Source organism: Embiotoca jacksoni, unplaced genomic scaffold (genome assembly GCF_022577435.1).
Source record: "Embiotoca jacksoni isolate LCO1_2020_lvr unplaced genomic scaffold, fEmbJac1.0.p SCAF_1, whole genome shotgun sequence".
In the NCBI taxonomy this organism is placed as follows: Eukaryota; Metazoa; Chordata; class Actinopteri; family Embiotocidae; genus Embiotoca; species Embiotoca jacksoni.
This window is the reverse complement of record NW_027185229.1, coordinates 23,094,309-23,106,240: the sequence shown is the minus strand read 5'-3', so window position 1 is coordinate 23,106,240 and position 11,932 is coordinate 23,094,309. Positions and strand designations below refer to the sequence as shown.

The following is an 11,932-nucleotide window of genomic DNA, read 5'->3' as shown; positions in this document are numbered from 1 at the left end:
TTTTACAGCACATGATGCCATCAAGGGTGGTGATACACACGATTGGTCAGTACAATGTGGTTAAAAGAGTTTATTCTTTAGTCTTATCAGAAAGGGATAAAGGAGTTAAAGAGATTCATTTGTAAATTGAAAACAGTAGTAAGACATATGGTGATCAGTTCCTGTGAAACAAAATGTTCTGCTCTTTATTTTCTACCCCAGAAAATGTTTATATCGTGCAGAAAGTCAATAAAGATTTACTTTGGCATTGTGTTGCAAAACGGCAGTGTTCACAGCACCAAAATGTGCAAACTGCTCTGAGAAATATTCATAGAAAGGATGTATTCTGAAATAATATGTTGAAGCACAAAAGCAGGAACAGATGTTTATGTATTTAAATCTAATCATCTTTTGAGGATGTAATTGCCAGGGGGTGAGGGGGGGGGGGGTCTAAAGGAAATGTTAATGCTCGTTCTTCCATCCGGGGTCCACGTGCTGTTGGAGGGCACTCTCCTCTGCAACAGGACCTGCAACACATGTAGGAAGACACAAAAGTTTTGTTTCTCGCAAGCAGAAAATGAATGACTGGTGTGTGCAAGAGGTACGAGCTTGGAGAAATGTTTTTTTGTTCAAATTGTATTATAACTTCAACTTCAGCTGGTCTATTTGTATCAGGTTCACTGAGCTTTAGGCTTGCAAATACCCATTATTTTCGTTAACAAATAACCTCTCAATTTGGTCCATAAATGGTCAAACACAGTCAAAAAAATGCCAATCACAATATTCCTACAGTGCAAGGTGAAGTCTTCAGATGTCTTGTTTAGTCCAACCAACAGTTGAAAACCAAAGACAAACAGTTTACAATAATGTAAAATAAAGAAAAGAAGAAAACTCCCGCAAGCTGTTGCTTGCTCCTCTGCAAGCTTGAAAAATTAAATAAAACGTTTGTTTTTGGACCGATTGTTTGAGCTCTAATGAAGTTAAAGTTTTATTTACGCTCAGAGTCAACGCTGATTTTCAGGGTCGCCAGTCTGGACACAATATCATCCTCTCCGTCTGCGTCTCTGAAGTCAAATCCAGCGTAGCCCTTCTCCTTCACACAGTAGCTGATGAACCTGAAAGTGAAAAACCACACATGAAGCAAACGTGGACGAGAAGTCTGGAAAGCAAGACAATTTCAACGTCAGAAAGACTGGGCAAACTTCATCTGCAGAGGTAAATTGTGTCATCCAATCAAAAGCTCTGGAAAGGCTCGCTCTGTCTTACTTCTCCCAGATGGGGTCCTTGTTGAGGATCACAGGGTTTCCCACCACGATGAGCAGGGACTTGGCTCTTGTCACGGCCACATTGAACCTCTAAAAGTAAATATAAGAAGATGTCAGTAACGTCTTAACACTAAACATATAAGATTTTGTTTTAATATCACTTTTAGTGAGAAATAAAACATGTGACAAACCTTTTCATTGGATAGGAATCCAATATTGAAGTCTTTGTCCATCTTGACGTAGTCGACGCTGCTACGTACTGTAGAGACCATGATGATCTTCCTCTCTTGTCCCTGAAACTCCTCCACAGAACCAACCTGATACCATGAAGAGAAAACAGTGGGAAACACACTTTGTACGCTACAATCTCACATGATATGCATGTGAATAAACATAATCCTCAATAACTTAATTACGCTTTTGAATAGAAGTTAAAAGAGGAGATCCATCTTTTGGTTTCCTTTTCATCTAAACTATCGAGAAGATACTTTAAAGTAGCATCTTTAGATTTCATGAGGGCCCCCCGAGACGATGAACTGACACAGAGGAATGTATTTCCAGCAGCACTGCTCACCTTGAGCTCTTTGAGATCACTCCATCGACTCAGCGCCGACACAGAATTCAGGGCCTTTCGGATTTTCTCAACCTGTCAGAGATGGAAGCTCGTTACGGATGACTAGTTACAAATGAATCCTACAAATTTCCTCTCTGCATCTTTGAAACACAAATGGACTCCATGTAGTCTCACCTGTTTCCTGTAGGGGGCGATAATGCCGATGTCTTTTGGAAAGAGCTTGGGGATTCCCTTCTTTCCTTGAGTTTCTATCAGCTTGATGAGGTAGTCGATCAGGACTTGGATCTCGGAGACGTTGAAGAAAGACGGACTGTTGGCCTCTCTCTCATCTTTCCCCATCACTCCGTGGAAGATCACTGGGAAACCCTGCGGCGATGGAGAGCAGCTGTCAGTTACTGGGTTGAATATGATTTACATGCTGTTTGGTGACGGCAATCTTGGCACAACCGAAAAAGGGGACCAGAAATTTTAGTTCATTTGTTTACAAATTATATAAAATTGTATTTTCCATCCACCAGAACACACCCAGAAGATAAGTTAAGTTTACTATAAAATCATGAAATGGAGAAAAGCATCAAATCCAACCTTTTGCTTGATAAGTAGCTTAAACAATTAAATGATAAACCAAAGTTATTGCAGATTCCCTTCCTGTCAATTATCTACTTGTTTTACTTCTCATGTCATTTCATTGACTTACTTTTTGCATAATCTCGGCACATTTATTTCTTCTTGAATTCTAATGAGACTTTTGATTTCCTTGCGCAATGATTTCATTCAATACTTGTTTCCCTGTGACAGTTTCAGGCTGGTTTCTGTTCAATTCATTCAGATAATATGGGTGTTCATGCCTCATGGCACTAATTACAATTAAAGGGACATTCACGCCAATTAGTGTTGTACTTCCATTAAGTTAAAGAAGATTAACAAAAAACTGCTCAATTAAGTTTAGGGGAAGCAGAGCTATCTTTAAAAAATACAAGCATTTGACAGTGTACTTTGATTTGTAAATGTCAATTGTTAATCTGTAACAGTTTTTAATGTTTTTTGTTTTGTTAATATACAAAGTAATTATTTAGCTGTCTCAACTGTCTTTAACTGTTCTCTTAAAGCACTTTGGTTAACTTCTACTGTTTTAAAATATGCTCTGTAATTAACTTTTGACTTAGTTTACAGTTAACCATTCTCACATGTACAACGCATTAAGAGGTTTTAGGTATTGTGATGACTTCAGAGTTAGAAAATGCCCACACCTTTTTGGGAAGGTGTTCCCAGTTGCAGTAGAATTCGCGTACTCCCTGGTCAGCAAACACCTGCAACTCATTCTCATAAAACAGCTCGTTGGGGATTTCCAGAATGGCAGCATGAGACCTGAGTGAAGAAAAGAAAGAAAAACCAGAGTTATCAGTAATCAAAGCAGCAAGTAACAAGTAACTCCAACAAGTAAAATGGAGGTTAAAACATTGAGATGCACCTGTAGTTTCGCAGCAGTTTGGTGACAAAGCGAGTGTCAAAGTGTCCAGAGTCCGTACTTTTCTGATACAAAGCGTTATGTGTCATCAGCCTCTCCAGCAGAGAAAGTCCTGGAGAGCATTCATATCATATTATTAAATCAATTTGATAATCTGAGACAAGATCTAATACCGGAAGCAAAACCTGACATTCAGTTAATCCTACACTTTCATCAGTTTAAACTGCAAGTAATATGCAGTGTAACTGTCATAAAAGGTGCAATGATACATAATGAAACGATAAGAAAAAATAACCCTTTGTCCTACCGAGTCCGTGCTCCAATGCAAGACGAGATCGAAGGATCGGTCCCAGCTGCTTGGGATCTCCTGCCAGCACCAGCTGACCCGTCTCTGCACTGAGCAGACCTGTGAGACAAAGAAAACATCCAACCAGTCAGTAACAACAAGCATCAGCTTCACCGCAGGTGCAGCACTTATAAGTTCTGACCCTCAGTCACATTGACTGAGACTGTAATGTGTAAGAACAGATGGATGTGTCAAAGAATGTACTGCTACATAGTCTGAAATTTGTTGTATGAAGTTTAGAGACTTCTGTCAGATTTTTTTTAGACAAACTGTTTAACTTTTCTTTTTTACTTTTTAAATGGTTATCCAACAGTCAATTTTTTTTATTTTTTTTTTTATTTTTTTTTTTTAAAGTACAGAGCTACAGATACTAATAAAAACCTGGAGTGGTTGAGACATATCACATCGGAGTCTCCAGTTAGAAAAAAAAAAAATTGTTCCCTCCGCCTTCCTACTTCTGCTTACTGAGGAACTGCACTGATCGCATGTGTTGGCAGCAATAAAGAGGCTGTGAGCTTTCAGAGAAGAGACAAGAGAAGTGCAGCTGAAATCTGGAGCTAGTTTTCTACAATGTAAGTAAAGAAATCGGTTCAGTGTTTCACACCCACCGTAGACAAAAAATCCACTCCATCATAAACACTTATTCTGAGAGGTTGTTAGGTTCTTTAAGGCATGGCAGAAATGATGATAAAATTTAGAGTGATCGCTAGAATAATTAAAATTAAAAAGAGTTCGTGTGAGACATCAGAAGACATTACCGATTGAGTTATGATGCAAAGATTCATCTTTCATTAGGTTTAATCCAAATAAAACCCACTATCTAAAATCTGAGAAATTGTGTTACCTCAAAGATGTATTTGTATGCATCTATAAAATGATTTATTCTTAAAAAAAAGAAATAGCATGTAAGACTTTGCAGATTTTTTTCCTCAAGATCTCATAAAAACCAAAAATGTACTGCAGTTCAGACATTCAGTGTTTACCTGCAATAGCAATGATGCACTCTGGCTCCACGGCCTGTCCTCCTTCATCCACAAACACGTGTGAAAAATGGCCGACTGGGATCCCTCCAGACACGAGTCTAAAAACAGAAACACAGCAGCAATCTTACAGGAGTAATATACAAGTGAAATATTGCTTACATCACAAAAAATGTGATTGAGCCTAATACCGTATACATTTTTATACTATGCAAGCCGCTGGGTCTTACCTGCCAGCTGTGACCATAGTTGTTACAATGACTGTGTATTCCATCAGAATTGCTTTCTCTGGAAACACAAAGCTTTCTTGTCTCTCGTCCCAGTTACAGTATTTCTGAAACAGACAGAAAATGTGCCACAAAAAGTTTCCTTCCATCCACTCATTGAAACATTTGGATGTAAAACAGATACGTGTATATTTTCATTTTTCATGACATATTTTTGCACTAGAAGGTAAACAGACAACATTTTTACAAAAATATATCTCATAATATGCACAGGCAGTTCGTTACCTGATTATTAAAGCGACCAACATTTGGTTAAAAAAAAAAATAAAAAATGAGTCATTCAAATCATACTGATAAGCTCACCAGTTAGGTTCTAGGAATCAAGATGTTGCGCTACTTGTTTGACTTGCTGAGACAAAAGAATATCTTTCTATTTCTGGTTTTATTCTTAAACATTATGGCTCCTGAATACACATGGACACACACACACACACACATACAAAATGGGATCATCTCGATCCAGACTACATTGTGCTTCAATACAACTGAATCTCTATCAAATCTGAGCCAGTTCGTCAGCCAGATTGTGGATGTAACAATGAAAGCTGATGCTCACCAGTAGGTTCTCGGGGACGGTTTTAGAATCTCGGCTGCTGGCGTACAGACGGTAAACCTGATGACAGTCCATGTTTACCATCAGTCTCTCACAGAGCAGGTCACATGCACTGTTTGAGGGCGCACAGGCGAGGATGTGGGCTGACCGATCTGCCTTGCTGATCTGACAATGCAAGCAAAGCAAAATTCATTACATAATAATAACAGGCTTGTATGTAAACACCTAATGTGGTTTGTAAGGAGCCCCAGGCTGCAGCTGTGCAGCCAGCAGGATCCAGACTGCAGCTGCTGTCCATCTCACAAGGTCGAAGGGCACCGATCCACGCAGAGCTGGAGTACATTGTGGCAGGGACATATGAAATATATTGTAGTTTTGTTGGGAACAATCATGAAGCCACGCATAATAAAAAAAAACATTAGAACATTATTGGGTTTTAAGGACCGCACACAGTTTTGTAGACGGGAATTAACCCCAAAATATGTACACAATCTCACAAAATATAGCCAAACCAAATAGAAAACTAAGTATCCTGTTGTGAGTGCGTCCTCATAGATTGATAAACAACTCCTTCTTTCATACACCTCAATTAAAAACAGTTAAGATGAAAACAAAAATATTTGTTCTATTTCTCCAAAAATTAAACATGTATGACTAAACAAGAATTAATTAATAATAATAATAAAAAAATTAAAAAAAGCACAGTGGTTTAGTCATATGTTAGTGACATTGGAACAATATAATCTGCCTCTTCAGGGTGTGGTTTGATCAGTATAGCTGACTCTGGTGTTACTACGGCAACCAAAGCAACAGGCAGATGTAAATACATGACATCACCTTTTTGTCCCTCAACGCAAAGACAAAACAGAGAAATCTACCAAGTGAGATACTTGTCTGACTCTAAGGGATAGTATTCATTGATTAATCTGCCTGTTATTTTCTAGATTGATTTGTTTTTGGTCTATAAAACATCAGAAAACAGGAAATAATCACAATATCTAAGGAAATCTTCAACTTACTATGACATAAGAGCACATAAAACCTGCTTAAATGATTAGTTATCAAAAGAGTTTTCTGTGCAACGACAAATCAACTAATTGAGGAATCTCAGAAGCTGTAGTACACATAGATCCACACTGCATATGGAAGAAGGCTGATAAAGTGAACGGTTTTCAGGGTCGATCTACAGACCAACAGAAGCAGAACATTTAATACCTGATGCATAGCTTCAACCAGAGTGATTGTCTTTCCAGTTCCAGGAGGCCCAAACACCAGATGAGGAGCAGGCTTCGATGATCCGGCAACAATGCACTGCACCGCAGCTTGTTGCTCCGGGTTGTTTTTCAGCTGACGGTTGCACAAACTAGACAACACACAGGTGAAACATTTTAAACATGTGGAATAAAAACCATGAATAGGGTCAAACCTAAACAGTTGATTACACTTTCATAATCAGGAACTCATTATCCTCTGATCACCAAACTTCTGTGTGTGTTTGTAGGTGGTGGTGTTTATGCAAACTGGCACCAGACCTGAGTTCGGGCATGGGAACATTAGTCACTGCTGCACCAGATGGGAACAGCACCTCTCCAAGCTCATGGTTGGCTGCCAAGTGCACCGCCCGGTGCTGCAGCTTCAAAGGGAACCGGTTGATAGTAAACTCCACGTTGAACTTCATGTTGCTGATAAAAGTCTTCAACAACCTGAGAGCAGTAAAAAGTGGGAGTTGGTTCTTTTTTTCTGGGTTTCCAGCAGACACGTGTCCTTATTCGAGCTCTTACTGTTTTGAGAAGCCCAGCTTCACACTCTCCAGCTCGACCCTGTGAACATATCCGGTGTAGACGGTGAGCGGCTGGGACGTGTCCTCAGATTTGGACGCCCTGAGACAATCTCCTCGAAGTACAGATGGCCGATTCTCAGCGACACCAGGAACCTGTTGGGAGGACATTAATGTCGGTCTCATATTTGCTGCGTATTTTAATTCCTTAAAGATAATCGGTACATACTGTAATGTACTGTTAATCATGGTACACATATTTATGTTGTACAAACATAACTACATGTTTGCAGCTCATTCAGATGTAGTAAGAGATCGTTTTTGATTGAATATTTGATTTAAATAACCATTTTATCTGCAGCTCAAAAACTTGCCTGCTGATCAATAAAGTACTGGACAAGATAAGCTTAAAATAAAAGAAGCTTAAATGAACAACTATATCAAGAATTCAGCTGCTTTAAACTCATTTATCACAGAGAGCAGGAGGAGATAGAAGGCAGGTTTAACAGCCTGTCCTCCTCCCTCCCTCCTCCTCTCTGTACAAAGTGTGAAACAAATTACACACATTATTAAAAATTGATTTCAAGTCAATCGCCAGGAAATACAGGCATTTATATAAATTTGCAAGTGAATTTCATGCTTCAGAGATGCAAACAAAACCACAACACAAACAAAAAGTAGGTCAGTGTATTCCAATCAAGATATATTTACCCTGAGTATGAGGAGCTTTCTGTTGCTTTGGTCTGGCGTCATGGTTTGATTGTGGAGGTCATACTTCCGGATGTCCACCTCCATCTGAATCTCTTCCAGGTGTAGCAGGAGGTGAAATCGATCGGAGTAGTTGTTCATCTTTAAGGCACAGCTGAGAAGACTCCTGGACACCAACAGACACACAGACGCAAACGCTGGATGTAAGACGGTTAATCCCATAAAACACTTCACCCACCACAGTCATGGTTAGCTGTGATTAATAAGGTCGTTCTCTCACTTCACTTCTGCAAGTTTCTGTCGGGCCGTTGGAGACAGGTGCTCGGAGTCCTCCATCCTTTGGTTAGCCAGTTCCTTCAGGTAATAAGGGTAGTTGTAGTCTCCCAATTTCATGGCTGTCTTCAGGCGCTGGACCACAGAGCTGTAGAGATGAACACAACACACCATGTTACAGTAATTAGCATGAATAGAACCGCTCTGAGTCCATCTGCTGATCTCAGGTACAAGTGAGGAAAGCTGTTTCAGCCAGCTCCAAAATTAAATATTGATATAGAAATCTGTTCTCATTAAATTTGGCGAGAGTCAGAGTGTGAGCTGAGTTTATCTGTTAAACTACAGACATTATTTTTTATGTCTTAAAAGCGTATTTGTGACTGGTTTACAACAGGTTTTTAATAGCTTACCTCTCAGGTGGTACTCCATCCACCACCATAGTGTGTAAAGCCTTGTACGTGACCGCCTGATATGGTTTATAAGGAGCCACAGGTCCCAGCTCCACAGCCAGCGGGGTCAGCGCTGCAGCCTCCATCTCCCTGACAATGCAGAAGGGCACTGACCCGGGCAGACCTGGGCAGAACTCAAAGTACATCATGGCAGGGAAATATCCGAAGTGGTTCAGCGTGTACCGAACCACCACTTCATAGCTCTCTCCTGCAGAGGACAAAAAGAAAGCAGGGACGACTCTGTGAGTGGTAACTCTGGTCGTTTTCTGTCATTTAAAAGGCAAAGGAGGTGTGTTTGTTGTCTCACCGGGACAGAGGAACAGCGGACAGACTCTGGTCACGCTCCTCTCATCGTCCAGGGTGAAGCAGCGTATCCGGTGCAGGGCAGTGTAGTAGGTGAAGTGGATGCAGTCTGTGCCCTTGTTTGCGATGAGGAACTTGACGATGAACAACTCTCGCAGACGAGTCACGGTAAACTCAACCTTCCCACCGCTTGACTCAGGGTCAGAGGTGATCTCAATGCCCCCCTTGTCAGCCATCAGCTCTTTTCTGTGAGGGACAGAAATGAACAACGTTAAGTCAGCATAATGGGAAAATATCGCAAAATCAGTGCATCCTGGTAGTTGACATCATAAGTCTGAGATCTACGTATGTCATCAACCTCATCCTGACTGACACTGGGCTTTTCAGGCTGATATTGAAATCAGTATTTGGGTGTTTTCAAGAATATAGATAAACAATACTGATACAGATGACTCAGCAGGCATTGAGACTGTTGCACTGCTCTGCAATAAAATAGTGCAAAGGCTAAATTCATGGTGGCAAATCAAAAAGCTAACCTCAACACATATCCAGAGAAAGGTTTTAAAGCTGTGGAAAGTTTTCACATTGGGAATCATTTATTCTCTTTTCATCTTTTTCCTTTAGTCACTAAGTAGAAGGAAGTAAGAAGAAAAATGGAAGTGGTGATTAACAGTTCTGAATATTTTCCACACTGATATGACTAAATGTCTCAGGTCTCTGTCCTCAAATCTCGGCACAGATGCCAGAAATGTTGGCTCCCAGTTTGGGTTTAGGCGGAAGACACCCTCTACATTTAAGATTATGCTTAAAATTTGTTTTCAATTAATCATTTTTAGGGCTGTCTCAGGTTACCCTGAGGCATACCATAATTCTTCTTATAAATCCTCTACTCTCTCTTTTACTCTCCATGCATTTATACAACATTATTGCGTGTCATTAACTCTTAGTGGCGCTGTAATCCTGTACACACGGTGCATCCATTTTTTTTAAGGGTATGATTGTAAAATAAAATCAGATCCTGTCTTATTTTTGGGCTGCATCAACTCACTAAAGGTATGACACTGTGTTGTGTCCGTAACATGTTGCAAACAAACATGAATCAATCTCCCTCTCTTCCTCGCTCGCTGTGTGGACTTTGCTCAAATGATTGCAATCAGATGATTAAGGAATAATTGTGACACACTAATTGTAATCTCAAAATGTTACCACGTGAAATGCCCTGAGATTACTTATGTTGTAATTTGGTGCTATATGGATACATTCGAATTGAACAGTATATCAATTTTAAATGCTAAACCTCTTGCAGCAGGGTGGAGGGGCGGGGTCCACTCTGGACACGTCACCTTATGGTCTATCATGGTTTATTACACACTGTACAGACAGACAACCATTTGTGCTCGGATTAACATCCGTGGGTAATTTAGGCTGGTCAGGTGACTCTGGGAGGAAACAGTCGCAGTCACGGGAACAATACACAAGATGTTCAACAAACAAAGCCCCAACTGCCTTCAAAGTTTGAACCTAGGACCTTATTGTGACACCCTGTCTTCTCAAACTAGTCGGTTTAACTGAACAACGACCAGACTGACAGGCTCTGCTGATGCATGTTTTCCTTGCGTGCATGCAAGGATCTCATTGGAGGAACAAACTTAATAACACCGAACATGGACGAATGTGACAACAATACAAGACAGAATTTACTTCTATGGCTACACATGAGTTAGTGACACATATTACAGCCTCGTACCATGTACAAACTCCAACCTAATTTACCTGTTCCCCTTCAACTTGTGAAGGATCTCTGAAGCCAGCTTTTTCTTTGGGGTCAGCACAGGGTTCAGGGGGGTGGAGGAGGGTGCAGTAGTGTCATCTGTCTGCTGAGGGCCAGAGCTGTGAGGCTGAGGGGCCCGGGGCCTCCGCCACTGGTCACAGTACACGCGGACCTACAAAGATAACATGATGGTTCCTCATTTTGTTACTATTTTATTAGCAGCAAAACATGTCCAGGCTTATCTCCACAAAGCCCTCAATAATAATTAGCGCAAAAGAAATGTACAGATCTTACCTGAGGCTTGACATTTATGTAGACTCTCCCCTGTCTAATGTAGGCTTTGTTGAATTTCCGAAGAGCGAAGATGACATTGGAAAAGTTGGGATCTTTTATTCCCTCTCTGTGAACATGGATTTGAGACAGAATAAGGAGGGTGTTACAGACGGCTCAGTCTAACTGCATGTGACACGCACTGTGATAGCAGCCTACCTGCCCCTAAATTCAGAGTTGTAGATGACTCGAAGTTCATTCTTGCTGTTGTTGGATATTCTGTCTCCCAGAAATTCAATGAAGTCCAGTCCGGATTCAAGCGACTGTGTAAGCGACGGCATGTCGACGTGTTTCACAGGCCGCTGTTACTCACTGACGCCCAGCTGATGAAAACTGAGGAAGTTCATCTGCTCACCAACTAAGTTTCAGTTTCCTGGAATATTATTGCGGCACTTTGAAGTCAATGCGCTCGAGCGACGAGGACACTGCCCCGTTTTGCGCAACTGAGGCGCTTATTCGCAGAGGATGGAAGTAAAGCGTCGATTTTTCATTCATTTCTCAGTTTAAAATATCTAACAAGTTACATGTAAATCTACTATTTTACGCATTAAGCGCAAAACCTGAGCTGATGGACGCTCTCCAACGGTGCCAGTCAGGAATTGTCCGTAAATGTGTTGCACAAGCAAAGCGGAAACACACACACACAAAAAAAAAGGACAAAAAGACTGGTCGAAACGAACGACCTCACGGCGATGTGTTCTGGATTTAATTTCTTTAGGAAGGGCCGAAATAAAAAAAGTATTTCCGGGTTTTATGTGTCCGATGGCCGACACACGTTTCTTCGGCGATGTTATTGTTGACACTCCCTGGACTCGATCACATAACCACGAGCAGAGCAGGTACACTGCACTGACTCCGGAGCCGTAAAG

At 40.8% G+C, this 11,932-nt stretch overlaps 1 protein-coding gene across 1 annotated transcript; it reads right to left on the bottom strand.

Annotated features, from left to right (window-relative positions):
* Window positions 1-55: 55 nt before the first annotated feature.
* On the bottom strand, window positions 56-11,597 carry mov10a (Mov10 RNA helicase a). The gene is made up of 22 exons (XM_069148294.1): window positions 11,223-11,597; window positions 11,028-11,133; window positions 10,736-10,905; window positions 8,967-9,208; window positions 8,621-8,867; window positions 8,218-8,358; window positions 7,941-8,103; window positions 7,234-7,385; window positions 6,985-7,155; window positions 6,668-6,815; window positions 5,456-5,617; window positions 4,843-4,946; window positions 4,616-4,713; window positions 3,594-3,692; window positions 3,290-3,398; window positions 3,069-3,186; window positions 1,993-2,184; window positions 1,819-1,890; window positions 1,436-1,561; window positions 1,246-1,334; window positions 976-1,094; window positions 56-506 (listed from the first exon to the last, which is right to left on the bottom strand). The coding sequence occupies exons 1-22, from the start codon at window positions 11,342-11,344 to the stop codon at window positions 442-444; spliced, it is 3,015 nt and encodes a 1,004-aa protein (XP_069004395.1). The 5' UTR covers window positions 11,345-11,597; the 3' UTR covers window positions 56-441.
* Window positions 11,598-11,932: the final 335 nt, after the last annotated feature.